Source organism: Pholis gunnellus, assembly GCF_910591455.1.
Source record: "Pholis gunnellus genome assembly, chromosome: 2".
In the NCBI taxonomy this organism is placed as follows: Eukaryota; Metazoa; Chordata; class Actinopteri; order Perciformes; family Pholidae; genus Pholis; species Pholis gunnellus.
Window position 1 is genome coordinate 3860959 of NC_136536.1, and position 19891 is coordinate 3880849.

Below are 19891 nucleotides of genomic sequence, written 5' to 3' on the forward strand. Positions count from 1 at the left end.
TATATACGCTGCCGTTTGGAGTCAACGGAGACAAAAAGATTATAATTCAGACAAATTAATTATTTACATTTGAAAAATGTTGAAAAGGAAGAAGAGTTGAATTATTTAAAACTTGCGTTTAGTGGATATCCCCACAGTGTTCTATGCTAGAGAACAGATACCCTTAAGACAAACCAATAGTGACCCTCGAGCATCAATGAGCCACATCGGTGCATGCACTACGGCCCTAGATATTTTGAAGACGTTTTTTTATTTTTGCAAACCCGTCATTCAAAACAGCATCCGTTTGAAAAGAGGACTTTCTACGACCTTTAAAGCATTAAAAACAATTGAAAAATCCAGATTCGTCCTCTCAGCCGCCCGACTGTAACGAAACAGGCGACCCCCAAACTGTTGAGCTTCAGTGTTACTTCATTTGTTACGTTGTGTTTTACAAAGTAAAGGAAAGCAGTGTTTAGGTGAAGCTTGATGTCGCCTCACACACAAAGGAATGAACCCAGTCACTTCCTCACAGTGAGGCGTACAGCTTATTAATTCGGTCGATACCCAGAAGTCGGCTCGCTGCGTCCCTGCAGAAACATTAAGGTGTCCAGCAGCACAATAACAGGCACATACAAAACAATCATGGTGCTCTATATGTTCTCTAAGCATTAGAACAACAAACAAATCGTTGATGTGGGGTGCGTTGCTTTGTGTCACAAAGGAACTGCAACAGTTGGCTGGACTGGATTTCTACGTTTTTTTAGCCGGAGCCCCCCGTGTCGCCAGACCGAGGCTCAATTCACAAGATTAACACCGATTATTTTAATTCGGGAGACATATTTTACTTCACATTTAAAAACAAGCCGATTATTTTAAGCAAATTCCAGCCAGCTGCGTAGCACAACACACTCACGATACGTAATCCGACCCACGAGGACTCGTCCCTGCTGCTGAGATTTTACGAATTTGCTTTCATGCCAGATTTTACACATTCCTGTTTCAATTGAGACCGACCGTGATTCTATGCAAGCTCAGGACCTTCTGCAATATACAAAGAATCATTGTATTCATAAAAGGCAATATCTCTGTTCATTGAAATTCCCTCACATATCAATCCGTCTTTGTCTCGCAACCATGGAAACCAAGTCATCGCTCCTCACTCCAGCAGCAGTTTTTAGAGAGAGAGAGCGAGAGAGAGAGAGAGAGAGAGAGCGAGAGAGAGAGAGAGAGAGAGAGAGAGATATTCCACTGCGATGTCGAAAAACGATGACATTGGACGCTTTTCTTTTCTTTCTCTCTTTGTCCTCCATCGACACTCTTTCCCACCTATAACTCTGACTCACCTCCTCTCTCTCTCTCTGCCCTATACCTCCCTGTCTTCTGCTTATATCCACCCCCATCCTTTAGCACACACACACACACACACACACACACACACCTCTCACTCTGTCTTTTTTTCCTCCCAGCACCAGTTAGAGAGGAAAGACAGCCAGAGCAGCTCCCAGCACAGTGTGTGCAGCCATCGCAGCGCCCACACCGATTCTCCCGGCCACCCGCCCTCTGCCATGCCCAGCGAGGCTGTGGCTCCCACTCCTGCTGCCCCTACCCAGCCTCTGCCAGGCCTGCCCCCTCAGGACCCTGCAGATGGCACCCTCACCCTCCAGAAGAAGCCAGACCCCTTTAAGATCTGGGCGCAGTCCAGGAGCATGTACGAGAGCCGACGTGAGTGGAATCCAGTTCTTAATTTACGGAAGTTTAAAGTTTTGCTGACTTTAGAGTTTAAGACGGTTTATCCTCTAGTGACATTTACAGAACTTTATGACCCTCTATAAGTGTGAATATGGCCCGAGGTCATCTGGCAGGAGACGATCGATGGCTTAGATTCAAGATAAAAGCTAAAAAGAAAAAAGAAAAGCTTCACTCAAAGTCGTGATTTAAAGGAGTTTTCTGCCAGAGAGTTGGAAGCAAAGATAGATACCACTCTCATGTTTGCACTTTAAATATGAAAAGCTACAGCTAGCAGCCAGTTTAATTATTCATTCATTTATTTATTGATTTATTTATTTATTTGACAGGGACAGTGCAGAGCTTCTTAGCTGTACCAGAGTTAGCTTTGAGCTAATTTACATCTGTAGTCCCTGGGCAGGGAAACGAGAATAACATCTCTGTCATCTAAAGAAACACAATTACAGACAGTAAGAGAGTACTTATACGATAACAACACAACAACAACATCAAGACACGTACAGTAAGTTAGCTTAGCTTAGCATAAAGAGCAAAAACCTGGCTTTATCCAAAGCAACAAATCCCACCAACCAGCACCTCTGAAGCTTGCTAATCAACACTCTACATCTTGTCTTTGTTTGTTTGTAGTTTTCACATTTTAACCAAGCGTTATGTGCAGACTATTTCTTCCTTTAGCGATGCTGGTGGGCGGGTTATGTTGTGTTTCGGACAGAGCCAGGCTAGCTGTTTACAGTCTTTATGCTAAGCTAAGCTAACCAGCTAGAATTGGTCATCGATCCATCTAACTCTCTGCAAACAAGAATCAAATGATCCAGCTTTCCAAAATGTAGATTTATTCCTTTAAATAAATGTGTTTTTCATCATCTTAGCCGTGTGTACTTACTAGTATCTATTATGTCTTATTCTGTCATTTCTTCTGCATTTTGTAAAATCGTTTTGAGTTTAATGCTGTAAAAGGTTTACTGTAAGACTTTGGGATTAGACATGGAGGTCAGGAAAAATAGGATTCAACAGAACTGCTGTGCCGATTTTTATTTAAATGATTCTGTCCACTGGTTGGATAGTTAGACCCTTTAAAAGACGTCTCCAGTTGATTTACTCCAGAGTGCTTTAGTGAACGTGTTTCTGGAGTTGTGGAGAAGATGCAGAGAGTAAAAGAAGAATCACAGCTGCGTGTACAGCGTGGCCACCACGGGGCACATCTCTGTCTTTGTGCGTTTGTGTCAGTTAAAGCCCCTTTTTGTGTGTTTGCTAAACATCCCTGTGCTTCCTGAGTCACAACCGATCCTGTGACAAAAGCTGCCTCCGAGAGGAAAGCGTCCTTGAAAACACACAAGTGTTCGCTGGTGTGTGTGTGTGTGTGTGTGTGTGTGTGTGTGTGTGTGTGTGTGTGTGTGTGTGTGTGTGTGTGTGTGTGTGTGTGTGTGTGTGTGTGTGTCTGTGTGTGTGTGTGTGTGTGTGTGTGTGTGTGTGTGTGTGTGTGTGTTCTTGCCTTCCTCCCGACTGAAAAGAACCGTCACGTACAATAAAAGAGAGAATGGCATGTGTGCCCTTTAGTGCACGTCACCATGTCAAGAGACAACATTTCACCTTTTACATTATCAGCAGCCAAACAGCTTGTCTCACTCCCAGTTTAGTCACTGGGGGGAAAAACAGACTATCCAAAAATGCAAAAAAAGTGGAGCACCAGAAAGTAGGCAGCCTCTCTGTAAGACTCCTCCATATCATTTGCAGTCATGGCCTATTCTTGCATTATTCATAGGAGAAGCACTGTAAGGGTGTCAAAATAACGGGTTCACTCGACTGTTCTGGCTGAATTACATCTTTCAGACCTCCTGTACTTGGACCGGTGGTGATATTTAAAGGGACAATAGGTCTGTTTATGTGAAATACATCTCTGTGTTGTTGTGGTTTTAGAGGGGTGCTGATATATTGCAGGTTTTGCTGTGTTAGCTTGTCACACGTTGTGATTGTTGCCAGCCTCGCTTGCGCTCTTCGCAGTGTTGGTTAACAATCATGGCTGCCTGTAGAATCTAGGACTGCTGCTGATTAAATATTAACTGGGCTGCTTTAAACTGCCGCTGATTGGTATATCTGTTCGAAAAGCCCTGAAGGATCTGCAGCCTTTCTTTTCCTTTTTTTTTTGAGTCTGCTAGGGGAGGAGGGGGGAGACACAATGAAACGAAAAGAAAGAGACAATGAATGACAAAGAGGACCCGATTCTCTGGGTGTTTCTCAAAGTCAAGGATGCTTCCTTGGGACGACGGGTCCTTCCAAGTCCTAGAGGCGAGAGCACACAGAACAGCCTTATTTTTATATAACTTTATTTTTAATAGTTCAGTACATTACAATTTCAAGTAATTTCAATTTATTTCACAATCCTCAGAGCAAAAGACATTGACGGAAACGTGCAGGCCTTTTTAACAGAACAGAATTTTACTTCGCTTATTATAAAACACACTTAGTTTAAACTACGAGGAAAAAAATTTAAAATCACAAAAAAGTCGTCTTGATAGCTCTTTCACCAACTCTGGTTTTGTCGAAATAAATTCTTAAATTCACAATTTAGATATGAAACGAAACAGCATTTTGCTCCCTTTAAAGCTTCCAGACTCCATCGAGGAAAAACAGTCATTTTTACCTCGCTGATTGTAAAACACAGAAACAAAATAAAACTCATCAAAGGGGTCTTGGTTAGCCATTTCCACTATTCCAGCAATCGCCATCTCAGGTTTGGTCAAAAGAAGCTCTTGGGTTCACCAAGTTAAACGGCCGTCAAGCTCTCTTCAGTGGCAGGACGGTGGGACTGAAAAGTGAGTTTGGGGGGAATTTAGCCTCCCTGAAAGCTTCTTGTCACCTGTTGCTTGAAGATGCATCCTTTACTGTCGGTTGACACCAGTCCCATGGTCACGTATCAGAGGAGGGTATTTACCAGTTTAAACAGTTACATTAAAGCACGTTATCAGGGGAAGAGGAGAAGCTAATGCGTTCACTAGTGTCCTTGCGTGGCAGCCGTGTAGACAGCAGGCGGTGCGAGAAAGAGACGGCCTGTGCCGACTGGCCCTCTGGGTTGAACAGACTGACACCAAATTGCCTGTGTCCTCCTCCACAGTCTGCTCGGTCCACGGCGAGGTGCAAATGTGTGGTGAGTTGTGTGCGTGCAGATCCATGTGCGAAAGAAAAGGTTTAGTTATAATTGGTGGCTAATAATACGTCTACGGAGGTCTCGGCAAGACTGTATATAAGAAGCGTTGAAGAAGACTTGAAACTAGAGATTGAGACCATAAACTCATGTTTACAATGTTTACTGAGGTAATAAATCAAGAGAGAAGTAGAGTCATTTTCTCATAGACTTCTATACAACCAGAGGAGTCGCCCCCTGGTGGACATTAGAGAAAGTGCAGGTTTAAGACATTTCAGCATTGGCTTCACTTATTAGACTCGGAGGTTGCGTCCTGGACTTTGCAGACTATTTGTGGTCTACAGGCGAGCGGGAACACACGTTGGCCACATCGCCAAACTCTAGGCTTCAAAACAGCAGTCTGGAGCCAATCTGCTCACCGAGGCAGCGCCGTAGCCGGGGAAGGAGCAGACGTACAGAAAACAAGCAAACACTTTATTGATCAGCGATCACACAGCTGGGACGTGGGTTTGTGGTATCGAGGCAAAACGGGAGACAGAAACTTGTTGATTTTAGAGGAACAAGCATTCGGTGATTAGCCTACATAGATGCTATAATCAGTCCACACTGAGCGGAGCCTGCAGGTCTTTGGCAGATTTGCCGGTTGATCTCTATGGAGTCCCCGTTCACTGTTTCTCTTGTGTGTTTCAGTGCCAGATTGCCAGGAGCAGGACATCTTCCTTTGGCGGAAGGATACCGGCTTCGGCTTCCGTATCCTGGGAGGAAATGAGCCCGGGGAACCTGTAAGTATCCCTCCACCTCCACCTGTCCATCAATACTTTATCACATCATTTGATAATTTCATATATTTAAGTGTACACTTGTACGCCCCATTCATACTTTTGCTGATAATGAATCAATAAACCTCTGAAGGCTTTGTCCTTGCTCTTAGTATTCCTCCCAGTTCTATAAGAGCTTTTCGTTCGCTTTCTCCGTCTTCCCTTTTTCCTCTTACTTCTGTGTTTCGTCTGCCTTTAAACCAGCGTAGCTGTCTAACTGGAGCTGTTGCTCTCTGGAGGATCTTATAGACAGCTTGTTAAGAGAAGCCAAGGTCTTACCCACAATCCCTCTGGTTGTGCGCCATATATTTGTCTTAAAAGGAGTGGAGCAAGAGGGAGAGTGGAAGGCAGTTATTGAGGAATAGAGGGAAATAAAATGGCAGCAGGCTTCAGGTCTACCCCACAGGAGTTAGTACTTGTTGTTTGTGCCAAGAGGTGTTGGCGTGGTAGTTGTGCGCTTGTTTCTGTCGGAGCTGTGTGTGAACACCCACACGATGCCTAAAGCACACGAGCCCCCGATTGGCTGCGTCGGCCTTCTTGGTTTCTCCGAACGTCAGTCACAAACACCTTGAAGTAATGCAAGAGGAGAGTGTAACGTTGCACGGATTCATTTAAAATCAGAGGGAGATGAGACACTATGAGTCTTTGAGCTCTCCAGACTGGTGGTTTAATTTACTGCAGCGTAATTAGCCGTAGTACTGTATCCTAATCATAAAAGCTACTGGATTCACGTCACCGTGTTGATATTTGAAACAATGAATTACAGCGTTGTTTATTAAAGGGAAACGCTACAAAAAATGTAACTAATAGATATCAACATGAAACTTCCCCAGTTGATTACTTACATTAAGACAAATATGTTTTGGTATCACAATTTTTCTGAAATATTTAATTTGAATATGCAAATGGGGCATTATCTTATGAAATATGCGCTAATTTTCATACGTTTCCAGAACAGAGATCTGAACACTGGTACACTCAGGTTCCAAATTCTTCTTTCATTTTGTTGACATATTAGAGTCAAAGATCTTTACAGAGAGAATCTATGAAATATGTTTAAATCTTCAGATCAGAAAATACTGAAAAAACAGCCAAGTCTCTCCATGTCTTCAGTAATAACATGTTGTATAAATCAGGCTGTGAATAATATATGAACAAACCCCTCAAAGCTTCAGCACACAGAGAGGAATGAACGTGTAAAGTTTGATGTAAGAGCTGCTGAAGTGGAGATTTCTGGATCAGAGTCTGAGAACAAACTCATTTAGAGAAAACGTCCTTTAAAGAGACGTTTAGTTAAACTACAGACATTTAGAGACTCTACAGGTGAAGAGGGTCAAAACATGAACTCATAGATTTCACCATGAAACTTCACCACTTCATTACTGATATTAAGATAATTGTTCTCTCAAATGTTATGTTAAATATGCAAATGAGGCATTATCTTAGGGTAACTTTTGGGGAATTTAGGAGAAATCTACAGACACAAATAGACAAAGCGGTAAAATAAACACCTTAATGTGTATTTTGGATGTTTTCTTTCCACTAATCTGGAAGACGACGTGTTATAAAAGCAAAACTGATCAGTGCATAACACAATGTGTTTGCCTGTTAGTGCCGCGCCTTAACAAACACCAGCGATCTGTTAACATCTCGCGTTGTGTGCGCTCTCCTTCTCCAGATCTACATCGGCCACATAGTGAAGTACGGGGCGGCGGACGAGGACGGACGCCTGCGGTCGGGCGACGAGCTCATCTGTGTGGACGGCACGGCGGTGGTGGGCAAGTCTCACCAGCTGGTGGTGCAGCTGATGCAGCAGGCCGCCAAACAGGGTCACGTCAACCTCACCGTCAGACGCAAGTCCCCCGGATACGGAGGTGACCAGAGCTTCACATAAAACATGTGTACATTGCACGTTGTCACGTTGTATAAACATGATGCAGACAAAGGTTCCAGACTTGAATCTGAGGTTAATGAAATGCTTTTCTAACCCGTCTGTTTTCTTCATCCGCAAAAGGGTCAAAAGGAGAAGGTGACGTCCCCCCGTCGCCGGCCTCCTCCCACCACAGCAGCACCCAGGCGCCCAGCCTGACGGAGGGCAAGCGGACCCCGCAGGGGAGCCAGAACTCTCTCAACACCGTCAGCTCCGGCAGCGGATCCACCAGCGGCATCGGCAGCGGCGGCGGCGGCGGCAGCGGGAGCACGGTGGTGCCCGCCTCCCTGCAGCCGTACGACGTGGAGATCCAGCGCGGAGAGAACGAGGGCTTCGGTTTCGTCATCGTGTCGTCCGTTTCCAGACCCGACGCCGGCACCACCTTCGGTAAGTAGAGCCGGAGCCGGGTGCTAGTTGAGACTGACGGGGACTTCTATTCAGTTTGACATCAAGAGTTGATTTTGTTTACTATAGGCTGACAATTTAGACTTTAATCCGACTCAACAGTTTGATTGTTTGTGCGTTTGTAATCTGCGGTGGTGCGTGTCACGTTCTGAAGATCCTTATTTCTCTCTGTGATTAGTTTACTCTCCCAATGTGAGCGGCATGCACAACGACTTTAAAACGGAGCAATATTCCTCAGAGGTTACTGCATGGCACCGGCAATAATGCTTTACTAAAGATCATTTAAACTACAGCCCTGTTGTGTTTCTGCAGGGTTCAGAAGTGACGAAGACTGTTTAATAGCACATAGAATAAAACCTAATACCTGTTACACAATCACACTGTCTTATATGAAAGTATATATAATAGTAGAAACGCATTATTGTATCAGTTTCAGTACTACCCTGCTGTTTACAACAAAATGTCTACATTATAGTTGATTCAATTACTTGAACCACTAGAAACAAAACAACAATCGAAATTGATCATTTAAGTTTGTGCTCAAATCCAGACTTTCCCAATCCGAATGATGAGATCCATTGGCAGATATGGAATATCATATTAATAAGTGTGTTTTCTTTAGTGTATGTCACCTGAGCATTCCTCCAGCAGAGACGTCCACAAAGAGTATAAATGAACCACCGGGTAAAATGACTTATGCCGTCTCCTGGCAGGATTACAATACAAAGAATATACTCCTCATTGAGTTTCATTGACTACATGAATAATTCTTGCGCGTGGCGTTTGACAGAAGTTCACTTAATGCCACAGAACGAGGTCACGGACCTTCTATCAAGAGCGTTAAGATAAAGAAATCTCCTCGTCTGCGGAGCGCCGTCCCTCAGGATCGGCGCCGCCTGCAGCTTCATCACAAACACCATCATGACCGATTCATGCCTCACAGCTGCCCTCACCAATCCATTCAGCGTGTAATTGAAGTCTACTCGGCTCACTCCATTCGCTGTCTATACCAGTTACGTATCGCGGCAAAGCAGCAGAATTGCATGTATTAAAGCCGCTCAGGCGCTGATGAGGAATTGTAGATGTCCTCCTCGAACAAATTTGGCGTTAACCTCCGAGTGATGAATTTCCACCGCCAATGTCACGCCAAGGTCCCCCGAATAGTTAGCCATTATGATGATGTACTGTGGTGTGTCACGGGGCGAAGCACAAGAATGAAGGCGACGTTAGCCAGGAGGAAGTTTCATTGATCCCATGGGCTAATGGTGTTTGCTCTGCAAAATGCAAGCATGAAAGTGTTATTTATAGGGACACCAGCGAGAGTGCGAGTCAACAACCTTGTCCTAAACGTCTCGTAGTCCTTTGGAGGTGTTGTTTTTTTTCGCATGCTGCTTCACCGCTCTGCTCCGTCACCGCTCCTCTCGGGACGAGGAGATGAATGGCCTCGGTGCTTTCATGTGCTGATGCTGGGATCGGCATCCCACGCTCACTCTCCTAATGGGCTCCAACCGTGTGGGACACGAGCTAGAATCTGAGGAAGAATATGTATTACAACGAAAAAGAAATAAGAATAAAGCAGTTTCTGCTAATTCAATCTCACGTACATCATAGATCAGCCATGTCCCCCCCCCCCCCCTCCTACTATGACCTGTTGAGGTTGTGTTTCGCAGATTGGATATTAAATCCTGGGTGCTTCGCGCCACACCCCCCGTGTTATCCCACATCTCATTATTTAGCTAGAGTGACAGGATACAAGCACATTTTTCAATCAAAAGACCGAGGGAGGGTGAAGCGGTGAGGCGAGGTGGTGTAATAAATATGGATGTTGCAGAAAATACTGGAGGGAAAATGGGGAGGAGGGGGGGGGGAGCAGAGATGAAGGGAGGGAGGGAGAGCTCCAGAGTCTGTTCAGAGCTTCTGTTTCTACACGATGTGCAGTATTGAACACTGTCACTCAGGCGCAGGTCGTATTTCTTTGCAGTGCATTCTTTGACCACATGAGTAGCTCCACGTATAAAGCTACTGTACATCAAACCGCCTCTTTAGGAATGCTTGTTATTTTTTTCCGGAGCTGGTGAAGATCCCACGGCTCAATTACCTGAACGCCGTACGCCGCTGCAGCGTTTTGTGTGCTCATCGATCGCTGGCAGGCAGGTGTGTTGATGACGCTGCGACCGGCGTATTGATAGGTTGCCAAACATTAGCCGCTGTGGACGCTGACCAGCGGCGTGTGACTCACGGGCCCATTGATTGATACGTCAGACGATGGAGGAAGAAGACAGATTATGCGTTTTCCCATGAAGTCTCTGAGGCGTCTATTGTTGTTGCATGTGTGCTGATTGCTACAGGTTTTCTGTGGTTGAATGGGAAACGTGGTGATTTGGGATAATTAACCTTTTTTCTTTTTTCGTCTCTTTTCTCCCCGTTTTCTTTCTTTCTTTTCCTTTTTTCTTCTTCTTTATAATACAAATCAATACACCCAATCAACACAATAAAAAATAAAAAATAATCGCCGCACACTATTTTTAACACACAAACTAACACAAAAGCTGGGAATGCTTGTGTGGCCATGCCCCACAAAATAGGACGCATCATCGAGGGCAGCCCGGCGGACCGCTGCGGGAAGCTGAAGGTGGGCGACCGGATCTTGTCCGTCAACTGCTGCTCCATCACCAACAAGTCCCACTCGGACATCGTCAACCTGATCAAGGAAGCCGGGAACACGGTCTCGCTCAGGATCATCCCAGGTGATGGTAAGGCCTTTTTTGGGCTTGCGGCCTCAGTGGGCTGGTGCATAATGCAGCATGATGATGTGACTTATTCATGGCTGTGGTGGGAAGGAAAAAGGCACCGCTGCTCCTGACTGGCACTTCTCATCAAGGGTGTGAACTCTGGCGTCTCGGAGAGTGAGTCATTGAGTAGGAGTGAGGCGAAGGTTATACCTCCAGAAGCTACTGTAGCACTTCTACAAGTTTTCTCTTTTCTTTTTGCTTTTTACTTTTTACTGCTCATATTTAATCAAGCGCTTCCTGTTGGTGTTAATCTCTTCAGCTTAGTGTAGGAAAGGAAAATAAACCTCCGTAATATCGCAGCACAAGCAGTTTGCGACCTAAATCTCCATAATTTTGGGTGAAATATGTCACGGGGATGCAACAAGGGTGCTTATTACTGGCTGACTGGGCAGCCAATGAAAACACGTTGTCATGTAATGCCCTCCATTGAGACAGAAAGTGAAGCTCAGTTAATACTTAGGCGTGAGAGAGGTGGGGGAGCAAACTCCCCCACACTCGTGTCCACTAACTCGCAGGTTTGTGTGTGTGTGTACAGGCAACGTTTCCTGGCCTTGTTATATGTGAACGATGGCATTTACTGGTCCACCTCATCCTCAAATATCACGAAAGATGTGTGTCGCTTCAGAAAGAGAGAGAGGTGGCCGTGAGGAAGTCATGTTTCTCGGATTGATGAGGAGAGAGTGAGAAAAAAGCTGAGAGAGCTGTACACCTGCCAGCATCAGAGGAAACTAATGCGTGCTGCAGTTTTCCTGCTGGTGAGAAGATGGAGTTGAAGAAAGGCATTAAAAGGCAGTCGGCCTTGTTTTTTTCTTTCTCCCTCCTGAAAAATAAGATGACGCAAGTCAGTTTTTCTCCTTTCATTTAGTTGAGGCCAGCAAATGACAACATCACAGGCCGTTAGCATCAGGGCTAACAGAGTAGCCTGTGAGCGGGTTCAGTGGGCTCTTCTGGACAGCCACATCACCACCAGCTGTGGGCAAATGCATTCAACAAAAGCAGTCACTTCATTTTAGCTCGGTTGTTTCTTTCTTTTTTATGTTAATTTGTCTTTTTGTCTTTTTTGCAGAATCTTCCAATGCTTCTCTGCTGACTAATGCTGAGAAGATAGCTACCATCACCACCACACACACACCTCAGCAGACCACAGAGTCCCGGTAAGTGATGACGCAAAACAAAGCACAAACGCAAAGGTCTTTGTGGAATATATTCTTGAATACAGCACCATGTGTATTCATGTGAGTTTCTCTGTTTTTAAAGGAATAACTCAAAGTCAAAAGGAGCTCCTCCCCCTCCGCCCATGCACAGTCAGACAGCACAGGTAAGAATGGATGCTTTCACTCCACAGTTATCGATCGTCTGGGTTGTACATCAGTACGTTAATTACAGAGTTTCCACCAGAGAAGCTACTCAGCAGAGGAGCAGTATTTCTCCAACAAATAGCCTAAACTGTTCACACACTTCTAGCTCACTATCTCTCGCTCGCTCGTTTAAAGAATGTAAAAAGTCTCTTTTGTTTATCTTGAAGTAAAAGTTCTCCACACACAATCACATGATCCTCCTGGTGGAGCTAATAAAGCCCATTTTGGAAGAGGCCATACTTCTGTTGGGAGGGTGTTTTTGATGAGTCATGGTACTTTTTTTGGGTACAGCCCTTCTCGTGCCCTTGCTTAGTGATCTGCACTCTGCTCGCTGATTCATGTGGCATTAATTATTCATGCATTCCAGGGTATTGTACTGCCATTGACATTTTGTGGAGTTTTCGTGGGACGCGGCTTGATTAGTCCTGAAGTTTTGGACTCACCTTTTGACTCCCCTTGTGCACCATGGATTAGTCTCTCCTCTCCGGTCTCCCGGTGACTTTTCTCTTCGTGTCTCACAGGATGCCGAGTTCTACTCCGTGGACCTCGAGCGGGACAGTAAAGGTTTTGGCTTCAGCCTGAGAGGAGGACGGGAGTACAGCATGGACCTGTATGTGTTGAGACTAGCGGAGGATGGGGCCGCTGTCAGATGTGGCAAGATGAGGGTACGAAACCATAAAAAGCTGAATTTGAGACGTTTATTTTTTTAAATGAAAAGACCGCCATCAACAACGTCGGCCTCTCTTCTGTTTTCAGGTGGGAGATGAGATCCTGGAGATTAACGGTGAGAGCACAAAGAACATGAAGCATTCGCGTGCCATCGAACTGATCAAGAACGGCGGTCGGTGGGCGCGGCTCGTCCTCAAACGGGGAGATGGATCCGTACCTGAATATGGTACGTAAACACGTCGCCATGTTGTTGTCCACTTCCTGTAAATAACAGCCAGCGTTGAGATCTTATTATTCCAGCTTTATACTAGAATAAAGCCTCTTATCTGCTCAGTGCACCACTGGGACATTTACTCTTTTTTTTTTTTAAATAGATTTTTATTACTGTAAATGATTTTCTGATCCGTGACTTTAAAGTGATCCTCGTATTTTCTTCACAAGATTGAGCTGTCAACTTTTATCGATCAATGAGGGAACGGTTGCCACAAAAGCTTGTTCAGTGATTTTCGTACTCTTATAGGATCCGTAGCTCAGATGTTTTACAGCTGAAGTAATATTCCCTCCCAAGAGCCGTGTGCTCTGCTGATGGATTATTCCTCTCACAGATTGAGTCACATTGTTGTATTTGTCGGCATTATTTTCCGGGATTTCATTTTCTATTCCCTTCTCAGATGGATTTGTGATACTGTGTCAAGTGTAATATTTCTTGTCTTTCACAACAAAACCCCTTCTTCTCTCTATTGAGACGCACTGTAAAACAGCCTCTTGTCTGTTTTATCTGTTTTCTCCTCTCTATTCCTCCCTCTCTCTCCCTCTCTCTCTCTCTCTCTCCCTCTCTCTCTCTCTGACTTGTCTCTCGTTGCTGGGCTCTTCCTCCTCTCTCCAGCGATGATGGCTCCTCATCTCGCTGTTGGTACAATGAGGAATGACAAGATGGGAGAGCCCTGTTTCTACCTAATGGGCCAAAATCAGACCACGGTTTGTAGCCAAAAGTCTGTCCCAATCCACTCTCCCCCGCCATCTTTTTATTTTTGTTATCCACCCTTCCTTCCAGCTCATCCCGACCTGAATCCCGACTGGTGTGTTTACATAGTTGTGCATGCTTTTGTGTCTTGTCATGCCTGAATTTATCAAACTTAATTTAACTTCCGTGAATCCGTACATGCACAAACCCTCCCGCTCCGCCAGCCCCAGCACCAGATATTTCTTTTTCCTGGGACTAATTTAATGCCACCTCCCATGCTGCTACCATAGCAACCTGTATCTAATTTGGCAGCCAAACCACTCTTGTTTTTTTTTTTGTTTTTTTGCTCTGAGGCTGTTCTTTCCCAGCGATGCACACTGAGTTGTTCACCATTTTGTTTTGAATGATTTCCTAGGTGCCTGCTGTGCCATTGATAATCCCCGCCCTCCACTTGCCGATGTGTTGCCCCCGCTGTTGTTGCTGACATCACGTTGTGCCTCGGCCTCTAGAGAAAACACGTTGAAGTGATTTATCACTTCAATGCATTTTACGTTCATAGATCATTTAAGATTAGCCTGATTGTTTCTAGGCAGATGTACAAAGTATATTAAAATAAGCACATGTTTGCATGGTTTTCCATAAATCTCTGCATTGACTTTCTGTCATGTTCGAAGCAAGAGCTCACATGAACCAACAAGGAAAGCTCATGCCTGCTGAGCACAATAAATGTCTCATGTGATTGACGTACGAGTGTTCCTCAACCCCGATCGCTCTCATGAGGTATTTCTAGTCAACGAGATTCTCTTCCTTTCTCCTCTCCTGCAGACGGCAGCAGTGACGGGCACCCTCCCACACCCGGGGCACAAAACACTCCGGAAGTGAGAACGCTGCCGCCTAACAGCCGATATCACACCTCATTGGAGTCCAGTTATCCACCAGACCTTCACAAACCATCACGCCAGGAGGAGGCTGCGCGTGGCCGAGACAGGGACAGGGCTGGGTCAGATCAGATGGACTACCAAGGCCGGCAATTTAACCCCCACCATCATCACACCTGGAATAACAATCACAGTCAAAGCACCCCCAGACAGCAGTCTCCAGACAACAGTATCAACAGCAGCAGCAGCGGTGGCAACAAGAAGAGCCGAGGCCGCAAAGTCAAGAAGTCCGAGTCGGAGAGCGGCATCTCTAAACTCCTAAAGACTCTGAGGAAAGACAGCTCGGGGAAGAAGGCCGCCGCTGCCGAGAAGCTCCGGGGGCGAGAGCCCTCGGGCAGCAGCTCCACTTTGGACGGGAGGTTTCGTCAGCAGCGCCGCGGCTCCCTCGACCGCTCCCCAACGCGAAAGCGGGCCCCGTCTCCGGACCGTCGGCGGGCCAAGTCGATGGACCGCAGGGCGGAGCGGGCGCACCGGGACCGCACGCCCGAGAGGGAGCCCGACGACGGCGGGTTCCTCGCGGTCACGCCCGAGCGCAAGTTCCACGAGCGGCGGCTCCTCAAGGACTCGCAGGCGGCTGGGCGGGTCAGGGAGGCCACAACCCCCGAGCGCACCAACAAGAACGGGGATTCCTCGTCCCTCTCCAGGGGCCGCGCGTGCGACAGAGCCACGAAGAACGGCAACCTCCTGAGAGACTCTTCCTCAGAGAGGGGGGAAGAGCGATACTCGGTGAACGGGACTCCGGAGCGGCGGTACCGAGCGGAGCGGGACTCTTCCCCCGACAGCAACTACAGCCGGGACGAGCCGAACTACGCAGCGGCACCCCGACTGATGGATTACTACGGCATGATGAAGAACAACGCTGCGCACAACAACGCCGCCTACAACAACACGGGCCATAACAATAACGCAGTGGGCCGCGGCCCAAACCAGCTCCCTGAGCCCAAGAGAAGGCTGTACAAAGAAAGCCCCAAAGACCTCAGCATCTAGAGCGGAGACCCGCCTCGCCACTCTCTCCTCTATCTGTGCAAACTATGTACAATACACTGGAATTGGACTTCTGAGGATACTAACTCTTGTGCTTTATTTGGTCGACCGGTTTATTGATTGATTTTTTTGATTGACTTAACTACTTGTGATCCCATCCAGAGATTCATAAAACAGCAGGAGTACAATCCTTCTATCAGTTCATACTGGTTGTTTTGTCATTGTTATAGTTATTTTGAACATAACAAGAGGTTGTTGTACTGTTGTAAAGGTATTGTATGTGCCTGCATATGAAATCAGTGATATTTGCTTTTTGTAGGCATCTGCTGAATCTAAATATTTGTTCCCTCAGAGGTGAAATGAAACACGTTTCCAGTTGTGGTATCTTCTAAGCTTGTTTTCAACTTGTTTTTTTTTTTTTTTTTTTGTTCCATTCCTGAATTGCTTCACTGAACAAACTATAGCACAAGACACCGATGGGTCGCAAGAGCTGTGAAATTCACGTAAAAAAAAAAAAAAAGAATCTAAATTTAACATCTGATGGTGAAAGTAGAGTGATAATTCTATAAATAATATATGACTTTTTTGTTGCATTTGCTCACTATTTATTTATTTTTTCAATTTGGCACATATCTTGAGCAAGCTTCATTCCTCGGAAGGCTGAAGGGAAGAAGAGCACACTGTACCCGGGAAGAGCATGCTGTACCCTCACATGTGTGGCAGCTCACCGTCCTTTAGCCTGAATTACGCTCCCGCACGACCGAAATTAAGAAAAAGGGAGATCAGACAACCGGCTGAGGAAAATTGGCAGCGGTGTTATTGATTCCTCCTTTTTGGAGTGGGATTATAAAATTATATCTCAACTTTTGTTGCTCAGCGTGTGCTGACGTAGCAGAAAAAAAGAACCTGACTCACTTCACTTCAGGCAAAACTGTTCTGGTAGATTCTCTGTAGCGGGAAAATGAGAGTTATCTAAATGTGTTGCTCTTGACGAGTCTGCATTACGCCACAATACCAGCGTGAAGCTGCCATAAAATATGATTTTTCAGATACCCCCCCCCCCCCCCCCCCCCCAAAAAAAAGAAGTGTAAATTTTCCCTGTGCAAGATGCATGTGTAAATTTAAGTGTAGTTGAACCACTTTCTCTGGTCTGAGTGAGAATAAAGGATAAGGAACATGCACAGTGATCGTTGGCCCCGTCCTCGTGTTGACGACGACACAAAGAGCCGACGCGGTGATAAACTTAGAGTCCCGGTAATCTGCCATGCTGAGCCATGCCGTCACGCCACTGGAGTCTGACTGCTGCTTTATGATGTGTTTTGTGTGTATTCTCTGTTTTATGTTTCATTGAAGAACTAAAATATATTGGATAAAAAACCACAACAAATGCATTGTTTGATCACTGTTGTCGCCATGGTACTGTATTAACAAAACAGAAAAAGAAAAAGAAAACACATTTAAGAAGTTAACCTGTTGGCCATCACCTGTAAAGATTTTTCTTTCTTTTTTTCCAATGTAACTATTAGGAACCTGTCGAGGAATAAAATGTTGCCTTTTTCTTGTACAAAAGAGAAATTTATGAAGAACCTCAGCAGTGAGGAATGTGATATTGTGTTTATATCTCTGAAATGGACCTGATGATTTATGGGAAATATGTTGATTTACTCTGGATCAGGTATGTAAAGACATTTTAAAAATGAAAGACTGTATTTGGTCAATCAGAAACTGTTTGATGGTTTGAATCTCTCTCGATGGTTAGCCTGCCTTTGTATTATAAAGCACTTGTATGCAGTCTGTGTTCTTCAAGCATTATTTCTTGCAATGTGCTCCGGACATAATGCTGTCTCTGTGTTGATAAAAGCAGTACATGTATATGGGCCAATCTTTTTTATAAAACTATGCATATATAAATACTACATTGTTCATAGCTTTATTTGACCCATGAAGCTATACATAACATTAGTCTAAGTACAAGTAGATGTGGACTTATCCAGCTTCTTTCCTTGAGATGGATTACAATGTATATGTAGCTATCAAAAGAAGTCTGTGAATGCTATTTTTATTATCAAATAAAGTTTTCCATACAAATTCAAAAGGATTTCATATATTTCTGCACGGCCGTTACTCGCTGGCGTCTCTGGAGAGGCCCCTTTGTGGTTTTGTTCAATCGTTTTGATCAAATCACCGTCGCGTGTCAGTCGTGGTCACGCTACGTTTTAAATATGCAGCTTCAGGGACTTTGTTTTACTGAAGAACGACACCCGAGGAACATGTGCTGCCTCTAATAACGGCTGTACGATGATTCACACGCTCCAATCCACAACAGTAGCACGGAAATAGAACTGTGTAAAAGAAAAAACTAGCAGTAAAATAGTAAACATGATTCACTGTAGAACTGTTTAAGTTATTTAAAGCTAAATAATATCCTGTGTGTGTGATTTCCATCGTTCCAATATTCTCCAAATACCTTCATTAAAGACTTTAGAGCGTGACTTTGTTCTGTTTCAGAGCTGAATTAAAGCAGCGAGTCATTGAATTGACTGCTCGGTGACTTTATCTGTATTCCATGAAAGAGCCGCTGGTGAGGTGGTTGCTATAGCTACGCACGAAGGTCATTATGGGAGAGATCTTGGGGGTGTTTTTTTGTTTTTCTCTCGTACTGTACGTACACTGCACAACTCAGAGCGGAGGACACAACGAGTTCCTGTCGGTCAGATACAACTCACCGTCACGTAAACGTACAGCTGTGAGCCTGCAGGTCTCAAGTGTTCATAGAGATACATGAGATTACAGTAGAGTCACTATTCATTATCAGTAGTATTACTGCATTGGTGCATTTTAACTGAATCCGTTTCCTGAAAATCTATTTAGAAGTGTTTCATTAATTTACAGTATTTGTCATCAATCATGGCTGGTAACACGTTACTTTAAGGCTCCCTGTTCAGCATTTATAAGCAATATAAAAACATTAAATACATGTTTATAACACATTATAATGTAGTTGTGAAGCAGCTTTAAGGACATTTTAAGTGTTAGTTCATGTAAAGTTTTCACAAACAATTATAAGTTCTCATATTAAAACATTTTTTTAAATTATAACCCTCACTTATTGTTGTCCAGCGAGTTATAGATACATTTAAGGAGACGTATTTAACAATCAGAACATTCATTAAGAGGCAATCAAAAAGCTCCCAATGTTTTGCTCCTTGAATAAATAAGTACACAACTACATTAAAGTGTGTTATAAACCATTAATTAAATATTTAAATGCTTATCAATGCTGAAAACAGCATTACCAATTCTTCGTTTGACAGCAGCTTCATTTAAAGGTGTGTGTGTGATATGAGAGGAGAGTCAGTAACACACACTGTTCCCATTCTATGACCTTTCCTTCAAGGTGTCTCTTGATAACACCGTTAAGTCTTTGGCTGTGTTAACCTTTAATTAATGTGATTAATATTCGTCATCAGATAGAGTTGGTGTTATGTCATTCATCCCTGCTTAATAATGTCATAATCCCTGAGGTAGGACAAGTTATAAGTCCAAGGTGACCTATGATAGAAATGAGATTACAGTAGCAATGAAAACGTATTTAATGACACTTTGTTTTAAGTGTCTGTACCGTAAAGTTCTGCAGCCGAAGGAGCAGCAGCCGCTTTAAAAATAGCTCTAAAGTAGAAATAGAGTCAAGACATAAATGCATTATGAATAAGTCATTTTCTTTTATTCATTTGATTAAATATACTACAGTCATATGATCTTTGCCACCCAAATTGTAAGTAAAACATAAACAGGATGAGTCATTTGCAAAGTGCGTTTTATTTTACGTTGCCTTGATTACATGCCTCTACATTCAAAAATAAGCCAGTATCATATAGGATCCAACTGTAAAAGATTAACTTTTTTTAATTTTTTTATCCCTTTCCTCTCAGAAAAAAAACGAAAAGAAAAAAAAAACACATATCTTTTTAAGTTGGATATTCTGTACATACAGGAGCAACTCTGTAATGGGCTGACATTTCCTGCAACTGTCTTTAGGTTGAACCACCACGTTTGTAAAAGTACAAAAAGTTATTTCTGTAGACGTTAGCCGTCAGTCGGGGGGAGCAGAAGTCTTCTTCTCTGGATTGGTGGATCGGCGAGCCGGTGTTGGACGGCCTCTT

General features: G+C 44.3%; 1 protein-coding gene across 1 annotated transcript in view; it reads left to right on the top strand.

Moving 5' to 3' along the window:
• The window catches only part of LOC306709579 (membrane-associated guanylate kinase, WW and PDZ domain-containing protein 1-like), a gene marked incomplete at its 5' end in the record, with an annotated part of 94034 nt that extends 77964 nt beyond the window's left edge, over positions 1–16070 (top strand). Inside the window, 10 exon segments of the mRNA XM_079177772.1 lie at positions 1449–1704; positions 5561–5652; positions 7367–7562; positions 7703–8005; positions 10573–10776; positions 11882–11964; positions 11967–12042; positions 12648–12838; positions 12930–13068; positions 14632–16070. Coding sequence (XP_079033898.1) covers positions 1449–1704; positions 5561–5652; positions 7367–7562; positions 7703–8005; positions 10573–10776; positions 11882–11964; positions 11967–12042; positions 12648–12838; positions 12930–13068; positions 14632–15731 — 2640 coding nt within the window. The 3' untranslated portion in view covers positions 15732–16070.
• Between the last annotated feature and the right edge of the window lie 3821 nt (positions 16071–19891).